The 27,762-nt window shown below is 35.9% G+C and overlaps 1 protein-coding gene across 4 annotated transcripts in view; it reads right to left on the bottom strand.

The window, feature by feature from the left end:
- LOC141132486 (protocadherin gamma-A4-like) overlaps positions 1-27,762 on the bottom strand; it is a 489,967-nt gene that overhangs the window by 373,694 nt on the left and 88,511 nt on the right. The window contains exon 1 of one of the 4 annotated variants that reach the window (XM_073620915.1): positions 8,017-10,621. The exons of the other annotated variants lie outside the window; for them this stretch is intronic. Within the exon in view, the coding sequence (XP_073477016.1) occupies positions 8,017-10,446 (2,430 nt within the window). The 5' untranslated portion in view covers positions 10,447-10,621. Of the gene's footprint in view, positions 1-8,016; positions 10,622-27,762 lie in introns of those variants that run through there. 4 annotated transcript variants of the gene reach the window in all.

The raw sequence follows: 27,762 nt of genomic DNA, 5'->3' as shown, positions 1-27,762 counted from the left end.
TAATTAAGTTAATCATTATCCTGGTACTGTCAGGGCCTTGATGTCCTTTAACGAACCCCACTTGATCTGGTTCAATAAGATAAGGTGATATTTCTAGCAAGCAGTTGGCTAATACTTTGGAATAGATTTTTTAGGGCAGAATTCAATAATGAGAAGGGCCTGTGATTAGTAGGTGACATTGTTTTTTTTTCCCTGTTTTGGAATCATAATGATGACAGCTTCAAGCATCTCTTTAGGAAATGACTGATTGTTTACAACATAATTGAATAGTTAAGCTAGGTGGGATGATAAAGCTTTACTGAATGTCTTATAGTATTCACTGGACAGAACGTTTGCTCCTGGGGCTTTATTCATTGGTAGAGATTGGGTGACCTTATTAATTTCTTCTACTGATATTGGTTTGTTTAAAGTTTTCAGGGTAGAAGAGTCTATAGTAGGGAGGTTAATCTTGTTTAGGAATTGAGTAATATCTAAGGGTTGAGGTTGGGGGGTGTTTTTGTAATTTTTTGAGTTATATTATTTTTTGTAATATTCTGCAAATGCATCTGTTATTTCCTTTGGATTATACGTGACTTTCCCAGAGTTATGGTGAATTAATTTCTGTATTTTTTGTTTGGCGTAGTTGGGAAGCTAGATATTTACCCACTTTGTTCCTTTGTTTTTTTATATATCTCTCGTGGTTGGAGATTAATAAGACACAGAGTTCGTTCCTTGCGTCATTAAGTTTTTTTCCAGTTTGGAAATGGCAGCTAGAATGTTGTTTTTTGCGTGAGTTCTGCTTTTTTTCCCCTAGAAGCCATTTGGATCAGTAATCCTCTTATGAGCACACCATGAACTAGAGATGGAAACAGATTCATTGTCATTCATTTAAGAAAACTCTTCAAGTCTTTCTTTCATCACTGACATTTGTCTCTCCTGAGATAGGATATTTAGTGTTTCTCCAAAGCAGGGAGTTAGAGGTTAGTTGCCTTAGATCAATGATCATTGAAATTGGGGGATGGTTGGACCATGTTATGTTATGAATACGGGCATCTGTAAATTTTTGTAGGAGAAGTCTACTGGTGATGAAGAAATCAATCCTAGTATATGACGTTAGAATAGAAGGTATAGTCCTTTTCTGTTGTCTTCCCTTGGTGGTGTCCTTAGATGGACCCATCGGGGCATTAAAGTCTCCGCACAGTACAACATTTCCCTTTTGAATTTTCCTTATTATTTTAAGGACCTTCTGGAGGAATTGCTGAGGATTTTTGTTGGGAGCATATATATTAGCAATTGTCAGGATTGAGTTTTGAATATTGGCGACCAGTATGAATCTATTTTGGAGTCTATACGCTGAAAAGAAACAGAGACTTTAATAATCGTGATAACTCCTTTTTTCTTCTTGAATTTAACATGAGAAAATTTGGGGGGAGTGTCTCTTGCAAAATGAGATTCTTGGATACAAAGAATATTGCTGCCAAATTTTAAAGTGTCATTCCAAAGAGCTTTCCTTTTAAAGGGGCTATTGAGACCTTTTACATTCAGTGATAAGAGGCTGAGATTAGCCATGTTGGAAATTGTTATCCTGTAGGTGTTGTTTAAGTCTTATAGGTAGTAGAACTGTTTAATTTGTAAGAGTTCCAAGGGTGGTGTAACTTCCGTGAGAAGAAAAAAAAACAGCATAGGTCTTTTAAGGAGGTAGATAGTGAGAGTATTAGACTTCTAGTCTAAAACTAAATAGAACGTGTAAAAAACATTGATTTGCTAGGCAACTCTCGTGTGCAGCATAATTGGAACTTTACTTGTGTGGGAAAAGTTAGCATGAGGCAAACGGGCACAAGGTATCCCTGACTATTGTAAAACCTAAGGTGGTCAATAAAATGACAACATTGGAGGGATATAAAAGGAGGGGGTGTCCATTGGAGGTCGTTACGTAAATATTTCATCCTTAACTAATATCCCATTGAGGTGAGATTTTTTCCGGAGGGGTTTTATTTGAAGTAATTCCTTCATTATTTGGAAGTAGGCACCATGATTTCAGAATTTTGAGGCCATCTTCAATTGTGTAGATCGAGTAGGAGATGTTATTTCTGTCTATCATTAGTTTGGTGGGGAAAACCCACCTGTATATTATCTTGTGGTTGAGTGATATTTTAGTAATAGAAATAGCCATCATGTTACACACCAGATGGTACCTAACCCTGTATAAAATAAACAAATTGTATCCATCGGTATCTCCCACATGTTTGAGGGGATGCCCAGATCAAGGTACCATTTTACATATCTCCTGGAACTGCAAAATTTTTAATCCCATATGGCTACAAGCAGCTGCTAAGATTGAACATATTATAGGCAAAAAAATTCCCCTCACCCTTCAGGTGTGTTTATTATTTGCATCTATACCAAATGTACCCATACATAATATTAGACTAATACGCACACTGTTTAACTCAATTCATTGGATGATAGCTTTTAATTGGCATTCATCAACGGTTCCTTGGCCCCAGGTATTGAGTAGAATGGAACAAATAAAACTCTCAGAGCGTATCCACCATACACTCTTTGACACCATGCACATTTTAAAAAAAAGTGGTCCCCTTGGGACATACCACTACCCTAAATATCACTTTATATAGTCTAACTACACTTATCATTATAGAACAAAAATGTGTTTTGAAATATATAACCTTAGAGGAAAAATCATACTCATATCTCATCCTTATTGTTCTTTTGTTGTATTGCAATGTTTTTTTTATATATATATTATATATACCATACACCTCATCTTAAGTACATATTTGATATGTTTGATGTAGCTATGTTTCGTTTACACATATGTACTAGTCTATGACCTTTTACAATAATAAAAATCGTTGTAAACAAAAATATTTTAGTGATAGAGTTCAGGTTTTTTCGAGCCAGAATGGTTGCCTGAGAGAGGTTAGAGTATAAAACTATCCCTGTGTAGGGATCTGGTAGCGGTGAATGATGTCTTGCAATGTGCATCAGCATATCTTTTACATGAAAAAATGAATCTTGGTGATCATGTCTCTTTGCAATTTTTTAAGTATGTGCAGTGGTTTTGTCAGCCTATGGGTCTATCAATCACCAATTCTTGGTTTAGTATAGTGGGGATTAGATCTAGGATCATTTTCTGCAAGAATTGTTTCAGGTCAGCGTTCTTCTTATTTTCAGGAATACCACGAAATTTGATGTTATTACAGCTAGATCTATCCTCTAGGTCTGCCACTTTAGATTTTAGTTGTTTAAGTTCATCCTCAAGTTCAAATTGATCGTCTACCAGTTTGTTGTGTGCTTCAGTAAAGTCGGTCATTTTCTGCTCTATATATTCTACTCTCTCTCCCAATTTGTCTATTTCTATTTTGGATTTTTGCATAAAGGCTTGCATGCCATGTTGGATTGCTCCTCTCAGGGACTTTAGCATTTCCTTAATATCGGTGTCTAATACTGCTTTGCCTGAGGTAGGGAAGGAGTCTAGGTTTTCATCATAAGGATTACCAGTAAATTCAGGGTCACAGTCAATGGAAACTTCAGGCTGGTGTGTGTCATTTTTATGCTGCAGCTGCTGGAGCTGAGTTTGTCCTCTCTCCCTTCTTTCAGGATGAGCAGCCTGTGTGCCTGTGTGAGTGTGGGAGGAGGAGCCAGTGCCATCTTCTTTCCTGGGAGTCCCAGCCGGGCTGTGGAAAACACCCAATTTGCGTGGTCCATTCCGCGATTTACATTTCCCCATGGGGTGAGTATTGTTCCCCACACCTTCCAGGATCAAACTGTGTCCTCAGGTTTGCTTTGGGTCACCGCTAACCGCGTCAGGGAGCCTCAGTGTCCTGGAGCTCAGCTAGTGTGCACCCATTCACCTCCACTGCCAGCTACGCAAAAAAAGTCCCTAAACATGGCATTTTAAAGGTGCCCAATGATACAATACATATACAGTACTGTTAAAATTCCATCAAGTTATTCCATTCATAAAAACACTAAAACATGTGGTGTACTTCGCCCAACATAGCTTCTTTTTTATTTACACACAGAGATATAATCCATAGGAATTTTTCAATAGAGATTTTTCACAGCATATCATTACTCTTCCCACCCTACTCAATACCATTTGACTCCTTTATCATTGCTGAAACGTGATAGTATAACAGCTTAGAAATGGATCTGGCAAGGGGGACCTGAAATGTTTTGTTACAATGCATTTCATGGGTCCCAAATACCCACTTCTATAGATACTAACACCAATATTAGGACCAGGAGCCTGGGGACCAACAACCACACCAGACCTCTACCTGAGAGAACCAACTCATCATACATAAGAGGCCTCAATAGTATACACTTAAAAAAAGAGCTCAATGTAATATCCCTCTTATGTTAGTTTTCACCTGACCATGAACACTTCCTGCAGGGAAGAACCCTCTAGGGCTATGTCGCACCTATAGTTATGCAAACAAAGATCTCCAAATGGGCATACCTTCAGGTTGATGGAGCATATCAGGTTGACAGAGTGAAGAATGCATTGTGAGAATCCACAGTGCACCATTTTTCCCAGAACCACCTACAAATGGCCGTGTTTACAAATTTACGTGCAGATCATAAGCAAATAGCTTACTAGAGATACCAGTCAAACAACAAAACAAAAAGTAAAATAAAAAAACTGAAAAAAGTAAAAAACAAAAGGAGGAAATAACCCTGACTCAGGTGTGAAGATTAAATAGAACAATATGTAAAGTTTCAGGTCCTCCAAAAGCAACAAAAATAATAAGCAAAAACCGATACAAAGCAAAAGCACTCATAGTCAAATGACTGTACTTATATACCCTTACCCAAAGTTTTAAATCATTTAAAAGTAACATTTGTGATGTCTCCTTATAGGAACCATTGTGGAGTGGTGTGCACGCTAAAGCAATAGATGACCAATATTTACTATGCACCTGATAATGTGATAAAAGTCCATCATATCTAATATAGTTCAAGTCCAAACAGTGTCTAATTAATACAGTAAAAAGTTGGCTATCAAGATTATTCCCTATTAATAAGATCAGATGTTATAACACAAAGTGGTTACTCATTAGTTTCTTCTAGGTAAAGTATTATAACACAACTTTAGCAGACAGAGAAAAGACAATTTGTCCAGCTAGAGAAAAAAGCAGCAACGTTAAAGTATATATAAACCCCCACCTTGTAAAATATTAAATTTAAAATAGATATGAAAGGCAAAAAATGTGTTTAGATATAAAATACATTATAAATACCCTTTTCTACTTTTTCAGTGATCACATACTCTCAGTTGTCAGCTGCATACGCAGCTCAGAGATCTGAGGGAAGAGAAACCGCAGCACACTGAACTTCCCAATGAATGGCTGTGCAGGGGGAGCAGGCCAGCACAAATCTATTCATTGGAGGAGAGCAGGCTAAGTTCCCAGCACAGCCAGAAAACTGGCCACACTGTGTTCTCATTCTTTGTGTGGTCAGGTTTTAGTAGGACATCAGAGGGAGTGGCAGGAACATCAGGTATTTCACACAAAGGAAGTAATGCAAAGTGAACAGGATACTTTTACATGGTAAAGTGGTAAAGCAGGGATATATCAGGAATATGTTTGAAAATGTTGAAATTACATTCTTTAATTTGTCTTAGCATGCACTCGACAAAGCAGAGCACCTATTTGAGTTTGCAGCAGGGTCATATAGTGTGAAAGCAGACTGCAGATCAGAAACATAGCTAGCAAAGGAGCCATGTATGGCAAGCACAGGTAGCAATGCATGTAGTCATGTGAGACAGTTCACAAATGGCTTTACCAAACCTTTGTTGCATGTTACAGCCATGTAACCAGGCAAATGAACTGTAGAGAAAATGTAGTCAGCACATACCAACAGCCTACTGGTTAGTTTTTAAATTATACCTTGGGGTTGATTTACTAAAATTGGTGGAGAGTGCAAAGTTTGGTGCAGCTCTGCATAGAAACCAGTCAGCTGCCAGTTTTTTTTTGTTTAACTGAACAAGCTGAAGTTAAAAGCTGATTGGCTGTCATGCACAGCTGCACCAGACTTAGCACTCTTCAGTTTTAGTAAATCAATCCTCTTGTGTTGTAGACACAAAATTATAGGAGCCATAGTTTAAGCATATCCCAAGCCTCCTTATTGGACTGTATATTCATTGGTCAGCAAAATATTAGTCATGACTTGCATTTTGCTGGAGCTGAAGCAAACTGTTGATCAATTCCAACATAACATGGCATCCACTTAATAGGCCACACAACTGCAGTCATGGCACTAAGCATAATGTTTGAATGTGTAAATCCTCATGTAGATTGAGATTGTTTTTTGTAATTAATCCATAGTAAACAAAGCCAATGTTACAAAGTTCAGCAAGTATGTGGCACAATAGTCAGCTTGATATATTTCACCCCATAAATGGACCTCCTATCCCAGAAGTTCTGCTCTGCTCTGTGTATAGTTCTTATCAAACCTGTTAATGTCCATGTAGCAAAAACAATGTATACACATTAGATATTGATCAGGAGATGTGGCAGAGACAACACTGCTAGCTGCCATGATGTGTATTATTGCAGTTGCTGGCAACTTTCTAAAGTGGACATGATATTGCTATAGACAATGGCATGTAGCCTTGCCTTTACCATTGTAAGTGATTTAATGCTAATGCTAATGAATCACAACAAATATTTTAGTATTTAAACTGTTATTCAACATTTAACATCAACTATGAACAAAAAAACAATGCCTAAGGGGCATATGGGCTTTTTTTGATTTTGAAGCTCTAATTCAGTGTACTCTGTTCTTCTTAACACACATAATCATACTCATATACATGTGCTCGCTCCAACAAGTGCTGGCCTAAATCAGTCTTATTGGATCTGCCTACTACGTGCTCAGGATGAAATGACAGTGCAATCCACAAAGTAAAACGTGCAACCACAAAATAGAAACCCAATTGCACAGCTGCTGCAAATAAAAAAAAACTAAAATGCTATAACACAACCCTAAAATTAATTAGACTTGATTGTAGTGCTGTGCCAGAAAAAATTACTGCTCTAAAACATTAAAACTGATAATCAATATGCAAAACAAAACGACCACCAGGTTTTTAGTTTACATAAAAATACTAAATAAAGTTCATATCAATTAATATAATCCACTTGCATTTGAACACTTTGGGATTATAAGTGGATTCTATGAATTTTGGATTATTGATTTTATTTAGGATTTCTCACATTATATTGTTGGGAACATGTAGGAGATTGGAGGGTATATATTATATTGATATGAACTTTTTTATTTTCATGTAAATGAATAAGTTGGCACTTTATGATTGTATGGTTTATTGATTATGAGTTTTGATGTTTTGGAGCACTAATTATTTATGGCACAGCACTGCAATCAGTTCTATTTTTGGATTGTGTTATAGTGATTGAATTCATTTTTGCTACCAATGGTTAAACTTTGCACTGAACCAAATATAAATTGGACAAACATTTGCAACTTTCCTTCACATCTTTTAACATGCTTTTTAAGGCCATTTTTAGACATGAGGTGCCATACAGACATACTAGTTGTTATTTGCACACCAAACTCCACTTACACTGTAAGTATTCAAGATCTGTGTAAACCTAGCAGGCACAGCATTTTACATCACATACTACCTAAAATGTAGATCATCCAAAATATAGGTTTAATAAAATTCCAATGGGCGGCTTGCATGTAAATAAGAAAAGGCAGGTATATCTGTATAATCTGCAGTGTTATAGTAAACACTAGATGTGGTCTCCCAACGTTGCTGATGAACCTGCTCCACACCGTGCTGAGAGACAGCAGAGGGTAGTGACCGGGAATGGCAGGACCAGTGCGGAATGCATTGTGATGAAACCATGTAAGCTGTAAGTTTTGCTGTTAAACTAATATTGTTATTATACTAAATTTGACCAATTGTTCCTAAGATGTAATGTGTTGATAATTTTGCTATTTAAAGTTTTATTGCAGTGCAAAACATACTTAAATTTCACTTACTTCAATCAAAGCACTAGATTTTAAAGCCTGATTTGAGCTTTCACTTCCAAACATTGAGACATCAGCATCAATAAGATTCTCTACAGGGACATTTTGGTCAGATTTTACATAAGTTAAGTCATTTTCAACGGAATCCAAAGCCACACAAACATTGTACGATAAGGGAAAAGGTAATGTTCCATCACTGTACATGGACAGCATTCTGGGATCAACTGGAGGATATAGACTTGTACCTAGTGATCCAAAATTTGATGTATCTCTTGATCCTCTGCATCGTGATACAATGGCAAGCATTACTGTCATTATAAATAAAAAGGAAATAAGAGCTAAAGCAATTACTAAATACAACCGCAAACTGGTTTGGGAATCTTCAATAATTTGATTGTAAACTTTAGGAACCACCTGATGGAAACTGTCTGCAACAACAAGGCTTAGGGTGACAGTAGTTGAGAGAGAGGGAATACCATTGTCCTTCACCATCACAACAATTTTGTGATTCATCACATCCTTTTCTTGAAAAACACGTGATGTCCTAATTTCCCCGGTGCTTGCACTAATAATAAAATGAGATGGCTCTGGTAATTGTATGAAATGATAAGACAGCCAAGAATTATGTCCAGAATCTGCATCTACTGCCACCACCTTTGTTATTAAAGTCCCTGGTTCAGAGGAAAAAGGGACCATCTCAAACACAAACTGGCCACCACTTTCTGGCGACGGATATATGATTGTTGGTGCATTATCATTCTGGTCCACTATTCGAATGGTAAATGTGGCATTACCACTTAAAGATGGATATCCACTGTCTTTAGCAATAACTTGTATTTGAAACTCTTTGTCTTGCTCATAGTCAAATCTTTTCTGTGCATAAAGAACACCAGTCTCTATATTGATTGTTAGATAAGATGACACTGGGTTACTTGTGGTATTCATACTGATGATTGAATAAGTAATTTTGGCATTTTCTCCACTATCAAGATCTAATGCTTGTATGCTGTATATTGAGGCTCCTGGCAAATTGTTCTCTGGCACATAAGCAACATAGGAGGTTTTCTTAAATTCTGGTGGGTTGTCATTAATATCTGAGATGTCCAATTTGATGATTATTCTGCTCGAAAGTGGAGGAGATCCTCTGTCAGTAGCTATTATTGTCATATTATAGGATGACTGTTGTTCTCTGTCCGTTGGAATCCTTGTAGCTATTCTATAATAACTGTCAGATGTCAATATTAAATCAAAGGGCACTGGTTCTAGTATCTGACAGTCAACTTCTCCATTGTCCCCCGAATCCTGATCATGTATTTTAATGAGAGCTATCATAGTGCCAATTGCAGAATCCTCAGGTATTGGAGTGGATAATGAGTTAATTATTATTGTTGGCTCATTGTCATTAACATCAATTATTTCTATTAATACTTTGCAGTGATTAACAAAACCTCCTCCATCCTTAGCTTGTACAGAGAGTTCATACTTTCTTGTTTCTTCAAAATCGAAATGTCTGTTTACTTTAATGTCACCATTTGTGGGGTGAATGGTGAACATACCTGTATGATGGACATTTCCTAATGTTTTGATAAATGAATATGTGATCTGTGCATTGACACCTTCATCTCTATCAGTTGCAGTTACTGTAATTATTGTAGTATTGGGTAGCATATTTTCGCGTAAACTGACTTTGTACATCTCTTTTAGAAACACTGGGAAATTATCATTGGCATCAGTAACAAAAACTTTAATTAGAGTACTCCCAGATCTCACAGGATTTCCCCCATCGAAGGCTGTTAGAGTTAATGTGTGGATAGTCTGTGCCTCTCGGTCTAAGGATTTCTCTAACACAATCTCTGGATATTTGGTTCCATCTGGTCTGGCTTTCTCATTCACTGTAAAATACTGATTGTCACTCAGCTGGTAGGTCTGCACAGAATTAATACCAATATCTGGATCTTCTGGACTTTGTAAAACAAATCCAGTTCCAACTAAAGACGATTCTGTAATTTGTAAATCAGATATCTCATGAAAAAAGCTGGGAGAATTGTCATTTATATCTTGAATTTCTATTTTGACTTTAATAATATTAAAGGGATATTCAACAACAGCATCAAAGGTTAGGGAACAGGAAGGTGCAGCCCCACACAGTGTCTCCCTGTCTATCATGTCCTTCACATACAGATTTCCATTATCAACATTAACATAAAAATATTTTTCTGAAACATGTGATACAATTCTCAGTTTTCTAGATGAGAGCTGATTAATATCTATTCCAAGATCCTTTGCAATATTTGTTATAACAGAGTCTTTTCTCATCTCTTCTAAAATGGAATAATGAATCTGACCAGAGACTAAATGACACAGCCATGAAAATAGGAAAAAAAATGTTACTTGCCATTTGAATCCTTTGTATGCTTGTGTATGAGGTTTCATTTCAGTCATTATCAGACCTAATATTTATAATCCAGCCAAAAAAGAACAAATATGATGATGGAGACACGTATTAGGAAAAAGAGCAACTTGATTATGAAGAAAAAGAGCAAATATTATCCATCTGACTGTGCAGCAGATTCTTTAAACATGATTTTGTCTTCTGTTCTTGTAGATCTGCAGAATGTGGAATGTATAAAACATCAGTGGATCTCAGTTTCTGAAATCTTCTCCATCCTGGTCAAACAGTGGCGCTCAGAGGTAAAACTGAGAAACAGCAGCTTTGAAATTTATTTTCAAAATATTCAACTTTCTCTTTGTCAATTATTTTGCATACAGTTTTTGTAAGCACCATACTGAAATTTGGTTTGTGTTGAGGTGACAAAGAAAATATATGTATAGATTGACAATGGATGTAAATGTATTTTTAAACCTCTATACATTTAAAAGAAAGAATTTAGTTACATGAAAATTCATTGAAGGGCAACTAAATTAATAAGGGGGTGGAGAACCTTAGCTATGGAGATTGCATAAATTACAGTTATTCACTCTGGAGAAGAGGCACTTAAGAGAGGTTATGACTAAAATGTACAGATATATAAAAGGTGACTCAATTAACTGTGATAAACCGCTTACTCTAAGGTTCCTGAAGAGGACATTCAGTCACAATTTGAGGATAGAAGAAAGGAGGTTTAACGTTAGAGCCTGATAGAGCAGTAAAAATGTGAGTTCCCACCACCAGGAAGGGGTGCTAGCTGAGAATGTCAACCATTTTGAAAAACTTTTAGATGTCTTACTCAGGTTGCAGAATATATAGAGAATAAAAATCAAACACACCTACCCACATATAGGTTGAACGTAACAGACTTGTGCCTTTTTTCAATCTTATAAACGATGTATCTAAGAACTTATTAATTACACAACAGTATATTACATTGCATTTTATTGCTACTATTATTATTAGGAAAAAAACATATTTTCATACAATTTATGAATCACCAAATATACATTTTTACTATTACTAGTTTATGATCATTTGTCCTTGCATGCTTGTTTAATAGTCATACATCAGATTTTAAAGATACAATTACCCAGCACTTCTACAAGCATGTGTTATTGATATGTATACCTTTAATTCAGTTTAATCCAATGCATCAATGCATTATTTGTGTTATTGTAATTTATGACATTCATTCCTTAGTGTCATTGCTCAAAACATAGAAATTTACTGTTTCAAATATATCAACCATAAAAATAACTATAGGAAATATAGGAGAGGGTCTAAAAAGTTTTCGCACATTTATATTTTTGTTGGAAAGGATGAGGGCAGGAGAAGTAGTAATTGGTAGTGTCTGAGAGTGTCATATGACTAGTCTGTCTGCCAAGCTGGCTGACCTTGCAGTTTAGTATAAGAGTTGTCATGCTGTGTTGAAGATGGCTGCAAAACATATAAACTGCACCACAGAGAAACAGCGTTCTTTCATACACGTTTTGTGGGCAAAAGGTGTGCTGGCAGCATAAATTTATCTCTACATGTGTGCTCAGTCTGGGGATAAAGTTATCTCTTGTAGAGCCATTTATGAGTGGGAGGTTATGGAACGCTCAGCTTATAGCCAGCTGATTTCCACCTTTTTGAATCACTCAAAAAAGCTTTAAGCAGCAGTACATCAGTGGCTACGTGCTCTAGCAAAAACATTTTTTGCTGATGGCATTAAAAAGTTAGTACGACACTGGGAAAAATGCATCACAAAGGAAGGTGACTATGAAACTTTTTGAAGACCCCTCATATATTTTATGTGTATATATATATATATATATATATATATATATATATATATATATATACTGTTTTTCTGCATTCTTTACTATCTGAACATAAGATATTATTGAGGTTATTAGAAATTATAACAATAGAATGTAAATAAAAGTCAAGTCAATGGCACTTGGATAATAGTGTCAGAGGTTATGTTCTTGCAGACTAGGTATGTGAGTTGTGCTCTAGCTATTTCTTTCATGGCATTTGTTCAGAAATGTTGGGGACTACTTTGCATCTAGTTTTTAGATAGCAATAACAGTTCAAGGGCAGGAGGGCTCTGCCAGAATTACCATTAATCTTTCCATGTCCCAAGAATGTAAATATAGTGGACCCTTTACAATTCAGTCTGGTTTGTGTAATAATGCCAATGTCTTACTGGGAAGGAGGCTCATTTAAGAATTCTATTAAAGAAAGCAGGACACCCAAGTTAATTTGGGGAAAGAAAGAAAGAAAGAAAGAAAGAAAGAAAGAAAGAAAGAAAGAAAGAAAGAAAGAAAGAAAGAAAGAAAGAAAGAAAGAAAGAAAGAAAGAAAGAAAGAAAAGGGAAAAAAATATCATCATTATTATATAAAGAGAACAAAATGGCTCTGTTTGTTTTTTCATTTGTAAATAAAAAATGCTCTGGAAAGAGCAAATTACACTTCCTTAGTATAGCTTCAAAACAAGTATTTCAAAACTGAGTGAGACTTCGAGCCTATTATATTATATTATTAATTGGTTGAGAATTGGTTTATATTATATATTGATTGAGAAGTGATTTAGGTTAACCTCCTGTGCCTTTCGAATGCGCTTTGCAGTATGTTTACGTTGTTGTTCATTCAAATGATGCTACAAACAAAACAACAGACAAAACTACAGCAAAGAACATTTTGAATGAAATAGTTTGTAGATATGGAGTTCCTGAAACTATTTAGAGTGACAGAGGAACCCATTTTACTGGGGAATTAATGACAAAGGTAATGGAAGCCCTTCACATACAGCAAGCTTTCCATACACCTTATCATCCACAAAGTTGTGATAAAGTTGATAGACTTAATGGAGTTTTGAAAAACAGATGTGCAAAAATTAAAGCAGATACCGGAAAAGGATGGGTGGAATCTTTGCCAATACCCCTATATTCTGTATGAACTACCCCTAAACAACCACATGTCCCCCTATGAGATTTTATTTGGAGGGCCACCCAAAACAGAGCTATATTCTCCATAAACAGTTGCAGGCTTTTCACTTTAGTCTGTTAGAATATGTTCAGATTTTGCAAAGAACATTGATTAAAGTACATGAAGGTGTTTACAACTCTATCCTCGACCCGGATTCTGTTTCAGGTTTTCACAGAATCCAACCAGGTGACTGGGTGGTGGTCAAGCGACATGTCAGAAAGCTGCTAGAACCAAAATTTGACATACTACTTTTGGTGCTTTTGACAACCGGTTCCGCTGTCAAGTTGATAGGAAAGCGCACTTGGATTCACGCCAGTCATTGCAAGAAAATCCTGAAGTGATGATATCCTTTGAAATAAAAATGATGTTTCTTTTCCTGTTGTTTGTGAGAACTGAGACATGGAAAAATAACCCTTTCATCCAAATGTTAAAATTGTATGCAACCCATAGCAACACTAGTAACTGCTGGGTGTATTCTAATTTACATCCCCAAATGGGAATAATACCCATGATAGCAATGCCTCTCAACTTTACTGATCTAAACAGAACCAGAATAAATGGCTCATACATAGTTTCCATGGCTAATGAGCACAGATCAGTAACTTTGATTGTTTAAAAACACATAGACACTCCACAAATTTGTCTAAACATTACATGCCAATTTAACACTAAATGTACACAGTTGGGCAATTCAGATTGCACTGGAGCAAAGATTACAGTTTATGGAGGAAACAGTGGTCAATATTATTATATCCCAGATGCAGAACTAAATAGAACCCTTTATAGTACAAGTTGCTCACAGTTCCCTGTATGTGGAAATATCGGTTACCTGAGATTCCATGTTATTGCATCTAGTTTTTTAGGAGCAGGAATACCATCCATACATAGAAGGTTATATTTTATATATGGAGATAAAGCTTACGCCTGGCTTCCTACTAATGTTACAGGAACATTTTATATTGGTAACTTATTACCTGCTTTGGCTGTTTGCAAAGATACTGGACAAGATGGGGAATTAAAGCAATGAAAAGAATAAATAATTACACTAGAATTGTAGATGAGATTATTACCCGTACTACCAGTGATATAGGTTTAATAAATGAAGAAATAGCCCAACTTAAAAAAAGTAGTATTAGAGCACAGATTAATGCTAAATTATATCACTGCAGCTCAAGGTTGGATGTGTAAGGTTATTCACACTGACTGTTGTATAAACATTTCTGACAATGAGGACATTATTTAATGGCATCTTGCTAGGATAAGAGAACTACAGAATAAGGCCTGAGATATTGCTAAAGATGGATGGAACCCCTTTAAGGGATTAAGAGGTTTTGGTGCCTTTTTATATGGCATAGCAACATGGTTACAGAAATTAGGCGCTTACATTGTGATGTTCCTATTTCTCATAATAGTTTTTTACTTCCTCATCAGGCTATGCCTCTGTGTGTGTCAAGTATGTGTATGACCTTTGCTTGCCTGACCAATCTCTGGATTTCGATTGTGAACCACTTTGCCTGATCTGTTGCTGTCCTGATCTGCTTGACTAAGTTTTCGCCTGAATCCTCAGCATACAAGCTCTACTTCGGACACTACCTATCACAGGTACCTTACAGTGTGACTACCCACTATACCAACAGATGGTCCACCAGCCCTGATGAACCTATTATCCTGAGAAAGCTAGTGGAGAGCTGAACAGGATGCTGTCTCTCTGCGCCAGGAGTTACCAGCAATCGGCTGAATGTAACATGAAGAAGAATGGTGTCAAATAAACAAAAAGTTGGAAATGACATGGACTTTCACTGTATTGTTCATTTAAGCAAAAGAGACTCCATCTTGCTCACACTGTTGAAATGTGTTCTGTAGCCTTCACTTAACACAGAGATACAATTTCTGCTAGAAGATCTCTCTATCTTTACTGCCCCCTCCCATCTCAAGGTTTTACTTTTGCAAATGGTCTATTCGCTAGCTTTTTGGTAGTTTTTAATAACATCTCACACCACCCCTTTCTTATCTATGTATAAAAAAACATGTAATAATACATTTTGTCAGAACGGACATTTGAAACACAGTGATTGCATCCTGTGAATCTGTTCCTGCAATTGCAGAGTTAACTTTTATTTAAGGAGTCACAACCAGACATTTCTGTTTCTGTTGTTAGTAACAACTGACAAAAACAAACAGGGTGACTTTTATTTAGTATACATTGATTGATTTACTAAGCAGCAGATTATGAACGTGCACTTCTTAAGGGAATATTCATTAGTTTAGTAATTAAACTGAACTGTTCCTTTCAGCCATGAAATCATGTGCTAGCAAAAAACCTGTGCCCTTGCATATTATTGAGTGTGAACATACAGTAGCTCACATGGGTGTTTACTATGTGAACATTCATTATGCAAAGTGCACATTCTCTACTTAGCCAGCTGATTTGATAAGCAACATGAACAACATAAAAAACCTCTCTCAGTTCAACCTGTGAATGTTCTTGGTGCAAATTATTAGTTAGGCAACAAATAATACATTTCCTCAGTTACAAAGCATATTTAAGAGTACTCTGCAGTCACTATTTATCAATTTATATTGACTTTATTGATCCAATACTTAAAATATAGTTACTTGCTATTTCATATTCTCTAATTATCTAAATTTAAACTATACCTAGATGATGGAGTTCTGTGAAAAAGGAGCAACTATACAGATTAAAGGTTAGCATGTTCTTGGATTATGGAAGACATGGCTTTGGCAGCTGTCATTTAGATTATTCAGCAACGTATGTACCAAAATATTACCACTACAATAATAATTTTATCTGTTTCAATTTAAAAATCTCTGTAATTTTAAGAATTGTCCTAACCATAAGAAATCCTTATTGTGCCATATTGAATTCAATGTTACATGTTGCCTAGTAATCTGTTCACCACCAGGCCTACAAAAATATTCAGAAGTCAATATTTTAATTCTAATTTTGAAACAGTTCTTATTTCTAAATATAATGTGCAATAATGATTATCTAATTTCATATTCAGAAATGTTTAATGGATTAATTGCAATAATACCATATATTTATTGCATTGTATGGCTTATTGCCATATTGTAATATTATAAACTCAATAGATGAAAACATAATAAAAACAATACCAAATACAAGTATTGGTATTACACAGTAGAAATAATGTAAAAAATGTTGTTCTGCCACTAAATCAATCCAAGTTCAAGACTCAAAACCTCCACCTTATTAAGATGTGTGTCAAACAAAGTCTCGATAAACTGTATAGTAGAGGTGAATGTGTTTACTTTGGGATTCTGCATATAATGTTAAGTTTTAATTTAGACTAGATAGTTATGATGGTTATGATGTTTGTTATCCTTTTCTGTTTAATTTTTCAACAAAGTTAATGTAATACTTAAATCTTACTTACCTCAATCAAAGAACTAAATTGCAAAGCTTGATCTGAGCTATTACTTCCAAATGCTAAATCAGTAGCATCAATAAGATTATCCACAGGGACACTTTGGTCAGATTTTACATAAGTAAAGTCATTTTCAGCAGAATCCAGTGCCACACAAATATTGTAGGATAAGGGAAAATGTAATGTTCCATCACTGTACACAGACAGCATTCTGACATCAGGTGGAGGATACAGACTTGTACTTGTAGTTGTAGTGATTCAAACGTTGGTTTATGCTTTGATCCTCTGAATTTTGATATAGTGACCAGCATTACTGTCACAATAAATAAAAAGGAAATCAGTGCTAAGGCAATTACTAAATACAACTGTAAACCTGTTTGGGAATCCTCATTAATTTGATTTCTGATCTTGGGAACCACCTGCTGGAAATTGTTTGCAACAACAAGGCTTATTGTGATAGTAGCTGAGAGAGAGGGTATGTCATTGTCCTTCACCATCACCACAACCTTGTGATTCATTACATCCTTATCTTGAAAAACACGTGATGTCCTAATTTCACCAGTCTTCTCATTAATAATAAAAATAGAAGGTTCAGGAACTTGTATGAAATGGTAAGACAGCCAAGAATTATGTCCAGAATCTGCATCCACTGTAACCACCTTTGTTATTAAAGAACCCCATTCAAAGGAAAAATGGACCATCTCAAACACAGACTGGCCACCACTTTCTGGCAATGGGTATAAGATTTTTGGTGCATTGTCATTCTGGTCCACAATGCGAATCATAAATACAGAATTTCCACTCAAGAGATCCACTATCAGTAGCAGTAATTTTTATTTGGAACTCTTTGTCTTGCTCATAGTCAAATGTTTTCTGTGCATACAGAATGCCAGTCTCTGTATTAATGGATAGAAAAGATGACACTGGAAAGTTTGATGTATTTATGCTGGAGATTGAATAAGTAATTTTGGAATTTTCTCCAGTATCAAGATCTAAGGCTTGCATGCTGTATATTGAGTCTGCTGGAAAATTGTTCTCTGACACATAAGCAACATAAGAGGATTTCTCAAATACTGGTGGATTATCATTTACATCTGATATGTCCAATCTGATGGTTTTTCTGCTGGAAAGTGGAGGAGATCCTCTATCAGTAGCTATTATTGTGATATTATAGGATGACTGCTGTTCTCTGTTCAATGAAATCTGTGTAGCTATTCTGTAATAACTGCCAGATGTCAATATTAAATCAAAGGCCACTGGTTCAAGTATCCGACAGTCAACTTCTCCACTGTTCCCTGAATCCTGATCATGAATTTCAGTGAGAGCTATCATTGTGCCAACTGCAGAATCCTCGGGTATTGGTGTGGATAATGAGCTAATTAGTATCTTCGTTTCACTATCATTAACATGGATTATTTCTATTAATATTTTGCAATGAGTAATAGACCCTCCTCCATCTTTAGCTTGTACAGAGAGTTCATACTTTCTTGCTCCTTCAAAATCTAAATGTCAGTTTACTTTAATGTCACCATTTGTGGGGTGAATGTTGAACATACCTGTATGATGGACATTTCCTAATGTTTTGCCAAATGAATATGTGATCTGTGCATTGACACATTCATCTTTATCAGTAGCATTTACAGTAATTACTGTAATATTAATTTGGATATTTTCATTTACACTGACCTTATATATTTCTTTTAGAAATACTGGGAAATTATCATTGACATCAGTAACAATAATTTTAATGCGAGCACTACCAGATCTCACAGGATTTCCCCCATCTAAGGCTGTTAGAGTTAATGTATGGATGTTCTGTGACTCTCTATCTAAGGGATTCTCTAACACAATTTCTGGATATTTCGTTCCATCTGGTATGGCTTTCTCAGTCACTGTAAAATGCTGATTGTCATTCAGTTTATAAGTCTGCACAGAATTAATATCAATATCTGGATCTTCTGCAGATTGTAAAGCAAATCCAGTTCCAACTACCACTGAAGTTGTTTCTGTAACATGTAAAGTGAATACTTCATGAAAAAAGCTGGGAGAATGATCATTTATATCAATAATTTCTATTTTGACCTTAACAATATTAAATGGATTTTCAACAACAGCATCAAAGCTTAGAAAGCAAGTAGCTGCAGTCTGGCACAGTGTCTCTATGTCTATCCTATCCTTTTCATACAGATTTCCATTATCTAAATTCAAAATGAAATATTTCTCTGAAACATGTGATGTAATTCGTAGTTTTCTAGATGATAGGTTGTTAATATCTAATCCCAGATCTTTACCAATATTTGCTATAACAGAGTCTTTTCTCATTTCTTCTACAATGGAATAATGCATCTCACCAGATACTGAATGACACAGCCAGGAAAAAAGGAAGGAAAATGCTACTTGCCAATCAATTCTTGTGGAATTCAGTGTATGATATTTCATCTCAGTCATTCTCAGGCCTTTTGATGATATTTATTTGTAATCCATTAAAGAAAAAACATATATGATGGTCAATCCCTTTGCTTATGGAGAAAAAGAACACATATTGCTGTTTGTGCAGCAGACTCCAGAAAATATTATTGTCTTCTCTTCTTGCAGACCTTGCAGAATGTGGATGCTTAAAATATCAGTGGATCTCAAATTCTGAAATCTTTTCCTTTCTAGTCAAATAGTGACTCAGAGGTAAAAGTGAGGAACTGCAACTCTGAAATATATTTTCAAATTATTCACCTTTCTTTTTTTTTATATATCCTTTATACTAAAACTTAGTCTGTGCTGATAAAAAAAGGGGCATTCCTACAGCATATATATTATTACAATGCAAGTGGACTTATTTGTTTTGGGATGGTTAGTGACATTTATGCATTTTTGCAAGCAATGATTGCATTTTATTTTCTTTGTTTGTGTTGAGATAATAAAGACAATGTTTGGGTGATTTGCAAATGGACAACAATTTGAATCATAATATTTGTAAAAAAAAGTGTAGTTCTGCGAAAATAAGAATCACACAACAATATATGTATTTATTGTTTCTAGTGTTTATTTTAGAAACAGATTTTTTAAATTCTTATATTACCACATATTCATAATTTCCTATTTTTATCTTACCATCAACAGTCATTTAATGCATTTGATATTTGTGCATCAAATTTATAATATTAAATTACCCAGCCTAAATTGTTAAAAATACAGTGGAGAGGGGAGGGAGGAGAGGTGAGGAAGGGAAAGGCAATCAGTTGGTAGGTAGGTCAGTTGAAAAGATGTCCAGGCCTACTTTAATTTAAACATGTAAATGTTATTTAATATGTCATTACACCCAGTGGCTTCACTTTCTTAATAATTCTTAATACAAAACATGAATACAAATTTTCAGTTTTAAATACATGTTTGAAAATCATTTTTACCATATATGCTTTAGCTAGGTCCTATATTACATATATGGTTTTACATGTTCCTACAAATTTTACTATTAGAACTAGTGGTTGACACAATTTAAACAATTTGCAGTATAAATAATAGAATTGTAAAAAGATGAGCAATTTTTAGTAGCTGACACTGATTTCAGGACCACTTTATGTAAGTTTAGCCTTGGAAAATTCTTTAAAAGTATTTGTACATAAATGATGCATGCTACTGTGCACCTGTATTTTGGACAACAATGTCAATTCAACTGCTGAAAAGCTCTTTTTAACAGGTGGACTCATTCAAGATTGCCATTACTGTGAACCTATCCATACCACAAGACAAGCATGTACGCATTGTAGTATCATACTCTCTCCTCCACTAGTTTGATTTTGTGTTACAATGATGTTATAGAAACTTCTATGACACTCTTCTTAAGAATCAAGTATTTAATTATAGAAAAACTGGATGCTGCTAAGATTTATACACATCACATTCTATACACAAGTTATTTGGCAAAATAAACATGTACAGAGGAAACAGAGACTTCTCACATGTTAGGTCTGTATAATCAGTGTTCGTTTTGAGCATATGTCCACTCATCTCTCCATTAAGAGCTGCAACAAAACACTAAAGTAAAGTGGAAAAATATATTCACTAAAATGATCCTTCTGGTACAAAGTATTGCAAGGAATTAAAAAAAAATGAAAAAAAAAAAATGTTCCACGTTACAATTTTTAATTCAACATTAAAAACTTTAATTAGGAAAAAAGGATAAAACAATAATGTTACATTGTACTTGTAAATAATGTGTATGAACAGTGTTTACAAACACTCAGATGCTGTTTTTCACAGCAATGGCTACAGCTGCTGTAAAAAGCATGATGTAGTACTCAGAAGGTCTTCGCTGTCATTTTGACAGAAAGGAGTTGACAGCAAGAGTGGTGGGAAGAGCTGCAGAAGGACAGAGGGACAGGCATGGCCATGTGGTCTTCTTTGAAAAATTTAGGGTATATGTAGCATGTCCAAGGTTTGCGAGGTTATGCAAGGTAAAATGTTTACAGCATACATTAAGAATGTGGGCAAAAGGTTAACAATGTAGACATTTAAAACTGGTCAAACATTGATGATGTATCTAATTATAAATGAGAAATAATGAAGTCCAAGAAAAAAGCTAGATTAATATATTCACCATCTTTATTACAATACACTTTATTTGCATTAATATTTGGAGTTCTTAAATTCTAAATTCCATGTGTGACAAATCATTATTGTATCTTATAACATTGGCTGCTTTGCTGTATGGCATTAGGTAATTCATTATAGACCATATGAGCTGCCAGGCCTACCAAATAAACTTTGGAACCCAAAATTTCAGTCCAGGTTTGAAAAGGATTCGTCCTTATAAATACAATGAACAGGATTATTTGGTATCATTCCATAGAATTATTGTACCATACAACATATTAAATTGCCATAATGTAAGATCCTAAGCTCAGCTGATAAAAAAATGATAACAAATAACTATTAAATATTATTAGTATTAAATCAGTAAAGCCGCACATTGCTGTTTCGACAGTCAATAACAAATATTTGTTAAAAAATAAATAAAATTAGGATTCAACCCTACTATTGTCTAAAGAAGCACATACAACTCCACCAAGGCAACTGTGTATGGATCTTATGTTATTGTAACTGGCAGTATGAGGTGGATGAGGACAAATCCTGTTGTAAGCTGAGGAGCTTAGCCTTACAAAGCATATTACATCAAAGCAAATTATCAATATAAAAATACCTCTAGAAATAAAGTAAAAAAGTATTTATTCCCACCACTAATTCACTCCAAGTTCAAGATGTGAAAATTTCCCACATTGGAGGATAAAACTGACAAAGAAGGCCTCAATGGCTGTGCAATAAACTAGGATGGTTTACCTGTTGGACTCCACACCTAACTTTAAGTTTTAATTTCAAGAATACATATATGATGTAATAAGCATTTATTCCTGTTTAAATGGGTTGTAAACCCTCATGTTTTTTCATCTTAATGCATCCTATGCATTAAGGTGAAAAAACTGCTGGTAGTCACCAGCCCCCCAGCTCTTTGTTTTACTTACTTGAGCCCCATAATTCCAACGCCGAAGATGTGCTGTCCCTCTCTGCACAGGGTCCCGGCTCTTGATTGGATAGATTGATAGCAGTGAAGCTATTGGCTCCCGCTGCTGTCAATAAAATCCAATGACGTGGGTGCCTGGGGGGCAGGGCTGAGTCTGGCATTCGTGTCCATGGACGCAAATGCTGGACTCGGGAGTGCACCCGCAAGGTAACTCCCTGGGAGAGCGCTTGTCCTTCACCTATCTGAAGTGAATAGAAGCCGAAAGAGCCGCCGGGGGACCCCAGAATTTGAGAATCGGGGCCACTCTATGCAAAACAAGTTGCACAGTGGAGGTAAGTATGACATGTTTGTTATTTTAAAAAAAACGAGCCTTTACAATCACTTTAAGCTTTTATTATAGGAAACATAACACTTATATTTCACTTACCTCAATCAAACTATTGGATTGCATATCTTGATTTGAACTTTCACTACAAAGTGCTGAGTCATCAGAATCAATGAGATTATCTACAGGGATATTCTGGTCAGATGTTACATAAGTAAAGTCGTTTGAATCTAGTGCCACACAAACGTTGTAAGAATAAGGAAAAGGTAACGTTCCATCACTGTACATTGATAGTATTCTGGGGTCAGATGAAGGATACAAACTTATACTGAGTGATCCAAATGTTGTTGTTTGTCTTGATCTCCTGCATTTTGATACAATGACCAGCATTACCGTCACAATAAATAAAAATGAAATCAGCGCTAAGGCAATTCCTAAATACAATTGCAAATTTGTTTGAACATCTTCATTTACTTCATTGTTAACTTTAGGAACCACCTCCTGGAAATTATCTGCAACAACAAGGCTTATGGTGACAATAGCTGAAAGAGAGGGGCCCCATTGTCCTCCATCATCACCACAACCTTGTGATTCATGACATCCTTTTCTTGAAAAACACTTGATGTCCTAATTTCCCCAGTGTTCTCATTTATAACAAAATGCGATGGCTCCAGCAATTGTATGAAATGTTAAGAAAGCCAAGAATTATGTTCAGAATCTGCATCTACTGCCACCACCTTTGTTATTAAAGAACCTGGTTCAGAAGAAAAAGGGACCATCTCAAACACAGACTGGCCAGCACTTTCTGGTGATGGATACGAGATTTTTGGTGCATTATCATTTTGGTCCACTATATGAATGGTAAATATGACATTGCCACTCAGAGATGGATACTTCTGTCTTTAGCAGTAACTTGTATTTGAAACTCTTTGTCTAGTCAAATGTTTTCTGTATGTAGAGAACACCAGTCTCTATATTGATTGATAGATAAGATGACACTGGAAGGCTTGATGTGTTTACACTGGAGAGTGAATAAGTTATTTTGGAATTTTCTATCATAATCTAATGCTTGTATGCTGTATATTGAGGATCCTGGCAATAGTTCTCTGGCAAATAGTTCTCTGGTAGCAACATAAGAAGACTTCTTAAATACTGGTGGATTGTCGTTAACATCTGATATGTCCAGCCTGATGTTTTTTCTGCTGGAAAGTGGAGGTGATTCCCTGTCAGTAGCTATTATTGTATATTATAGGATGACTGTTGTTCTCTTTCCATAGTAGTCCTTGTAGCTATTCTCTAATACCTGTCAGATGACAATATCAAGTCAAAAGGCACTGGTTCAAGTATCTGAAAATCAACCTCTCCATTGTCTTCAGAATCCTGATCATGTATTTCATTGAGAGCTATCATTGTGCCAACTGCAGATTCCTCAGCTATTGGAGTAGATAATGAGCTAACTAATATCTCAGGAGCATTGTCATTATTATCAACTACTTCTATTAATACTTTGCAATGAGTTACAAGATCTCCTCCATCCCTAGCTTGCACAGATAGCTTGTCGTTTCCTGCTTGTTCAAAATCTAAATGTTTGTTTACTTTAATGTCACCATCTGTGGGGTGAATGGTGAACATACCTGTATGGTGGACATTTCCTAATGTTTTGCTAAATGAATATGTGATCTGTGCATTCACACCTTCATCTTTATCGCTTGCATTTACAGTAATTACTGTAGTATTGGTTCGAATATTTTCATTTACACTGACTTTGTATATCTCTTTTAGAAATACTGGAAAATTATCATTAGCATCAGTTACAATGATTTTTACTACAGCACTACCAGATCTCACAGGATTCCCCCCATGTAAGGCTGTTAGAGTTAATGTATGGATGTTCTGTGCCTCACTATCTAATGGTTTCTCTAACACAATTTCTGGATATTTCGTTCCATCTGATCTGGATTTTTCTGTCACTGTAAAATGCTGATTGTTACTCAGCTTGTAGGTCTGCACAGAATTAATACCAATATCTGGATCTTCTGCAGATTGTAAAGCAAATCCAGTTCCAGGATTGAGGATGATTCTAAAATTTGTAAACTGAACATGTCATGGAAAAAGCTGTGAGAATTATCATTGATATCTTTCATTTCTGTTCTGATTCTAATAATATTGAAGGAATATTCAGTCACAGCATCAAAGCTTAGGAGACAGATAGCTGCAAACCCACACAGTGCCTCTCTATCAATCCTATCCTTTACATGCAGATTTCTATTATCTAGGTTCACATAAAAGTATTTCTCTGAAACACGTGATACAATTCTAAGTTTTCTGGATAAGAGTTGATTTATGTCTAATCCAAGATCATCTGCAATATTTGCTATAACAGAGTCTTTTCCCATTTCTTCTAAAATGGAATAGTTAATCTGAACAGAGTCTGAATGACACAGCCATGAAAATATAAAAGGAAAATAGTACTTGCCATTTGATTACTTTGTATGTCTGTGTTAAAGGTTTCATCTCAGCCATTCTCAAGTCTTTTAATAATATTGTAATCCAGTCAAGAAGAATGTTTATAGCAATAACCGACTTTGCTTATGGATAAAAACAAAAAAAAGGCAGTGTAGCAGACTCTGAAAAATGACTGTCTCCTCCTCTTGCAACTCTGCAGCTCTGCAGAATGTGAATGCTTAGAATGTCAGTGGATCTTCAATTATGAAATTGTCTCCTTCTTGGTAAAACAGTGGCGCTCAGAGGTAAAACTGAGGAACTGCAGCTCTATTTTCAAATTATTTAGCTTTTTCTCATAAAACAAGACTATTGCTGCATAATTGCTTTGCATGAAACCCTTATTTACGTCCCTTTATGTAAGTAGAGGAGATATAAAAAGCATACACCAATTTAATAGTATCAGCATTGTAACAGCAATACACACAAATTTTGTTTTGACAATCCAATATAACGTCACTTGAAAAATACCCTTTGAGAGTGCTGCCTATCTTCTGGTCATTGCTTTCCACAAATTCCTGGATTCCATACATAATTTGCAAATTTAGATACAACCTTGTGAGCTGCTATATAGTACCAAAACGCTATTGGAACTTCCCACACTTCCAAAACATGTGAAAATAGCTGCCAACACTTCCCACACTTCATTTTGTATTATTTCATACAAGATTTGCAACTTCTCTTCTGCTCATTCCTTTGGTTTACTTTTGATATCTAAGGACTACCTATGCCATGTACCCTCCTGGCTGCAAGCAGTGATGATGTCACATGTCCTGTACTGACTGTGCCATATGAAACTCCTCCTTATCAGCACTACAGTATAGTTGTACTTTATACAGCAGGTTCTGTGAAATGAGTGACACAACAGTGCATAATCACAGGGCATAGTGAACATGTGCCATTGCATTCAAGGAGTTAAACGTGCGTATTCAAAAAGTAAGTTTTTAAACTTCAAGATTGTTCATAGTAATAGTAGTAGGGTAAAATAATTAAAATTTAGTGTGGAAATGAACATATGATTTAAAATTCTGACCATAAATACACTTTAGTAAGTATTAGAATGGCAAATAAGTTGCTTGTATTCTTTACTTTTCTTTTAAATCATTATGTTTTCAAGAAGACACAAATAGGTATCTGAAAGAAATAGTCATCCAGCATTATTCCATTTTTACTTTCTTGTGTTATAATGAATCAACCATGCTCCCACCATTCACTATGAAAATAAAGTACTATCTTTAGCACGTTTACTGCTAATATAAACATAATATGGACACCCCCCTCTTTAATTTTCTTTATATATAGGATGTATGGTAGTCATATTAGAAGGTGAAAAGTTGCTTGTTTTGTGTATTGCCATATTTACCCAGCCACACCAGGTACATCTGATCTACAAAATTAAATCACCCAGAAATTACATACACATTTACTGTTATATGTTACCTATGTCCACATTTAAATAATTTTAAAAATCTGAATTGTTAAAGCGGATTTCCACACAAAAATGGAACTTCCGCTTTTCGGAACCCTCCCCCCCTCCGGTGTCACATTTGGCACCTTTCAGGGGGGAGGGGGGTGCAGATACCTGTCTAAGACGGGTATTTGCACCCACTTCCGGCATAGACTCCCATGGGAGTCTACGCCTCTTCCCGTCCCCACCGTGCTGTCTCCTGGGAAACACACAGCTCCCAGGAGAGAGCGGGGACCACTTACGATGCGCAGCGCGACTCCGCATGCGCAGTAGGGAACCAGGAAGTGAAGCCGCAACACTTCACTTCCTGATTCCCTCACCTAGGATGGCGGCGGCAGCTGCCGAGAACTGAGCGGGTTCTCGGCGTCGCCTGCCGACATCGCTGGACCCTGGGACAGGTAAGTGGCCATGCATTAAAAGTCAGCAGCTGCAGTATTTGTAGCTGCTGGCTTTTAATATTTTTTTTTTTTTTGGCTGTGTGGGTGGACCCCCGCTTTAAGTAATAAAACAATAAACATGAGAGACACATTTCTGCCCAAACAAGAATTTCCCTACAGGACTTACTTAAGTTATTTTTAGCCTTTATATGTCCATGAGTAAACAAACCTTTGCTGACCAGACCAGATTTTGAAGTTTTGATACACAACAGTTTACTCAGCAATAGCTTTTCAACTGCTTAGCAGTTTCTAAAGACTATTCTAATTGTATGCTTTAGTGTAAGAAGAGAAATTGTCAAAAACTAAAGCATACTTTTTATATAAATAATACTATTCCAAATATATTATTATTATTATACGAGATTTATATAGCGCCAACAGTTTACGCAGCGCTTTACAATGTATAAGGGGGACAACACAATTACAGTACAGTTCAATACAAAAGATACAGGAGGGCCCTGCTCGTAGAGCTTACATTCTAAAGGGAGGGGGTGGTGGTACAAAAGGTAATAGCTGCAAAGAATGATTTGATGGGGGTGGCTCAGGGACAGTTATGTGGGTGTGGGATAAGCTTCCCTGAATAAATGAGTTTTCAGGGATCTCCTAAAGGTGGACAGGGTAGGGGCTGATCGGATATACTGGGGTAGGGAATTCCAGAGGATGGGAGAGGCTCTGGAGAAGTCCTGAAGGCGAGCATGGGA

Source organism: Aquarana catesbeiana, linkage group LG03 (genome assembly GCF_042186555.1).
Source record: "Aquarana catesbeiana isolate 2022-GZ linkage group LG03, ASM4218655v1, whole genome shotgun sequence".
In the NCBI taxonomy this organism is placed as follows: domain Eukaryota; kingdom Metazoa; phylum Chordata; class Amphibia; order Anura; family Ranidae; genus Aquarana; species Aquarana catesbeiana.
The sequence above is the reverse complement of the archived record's forward strand: the minus strand, read 5'-3'. Positions and strand labels throughout refer to the sequence as shown.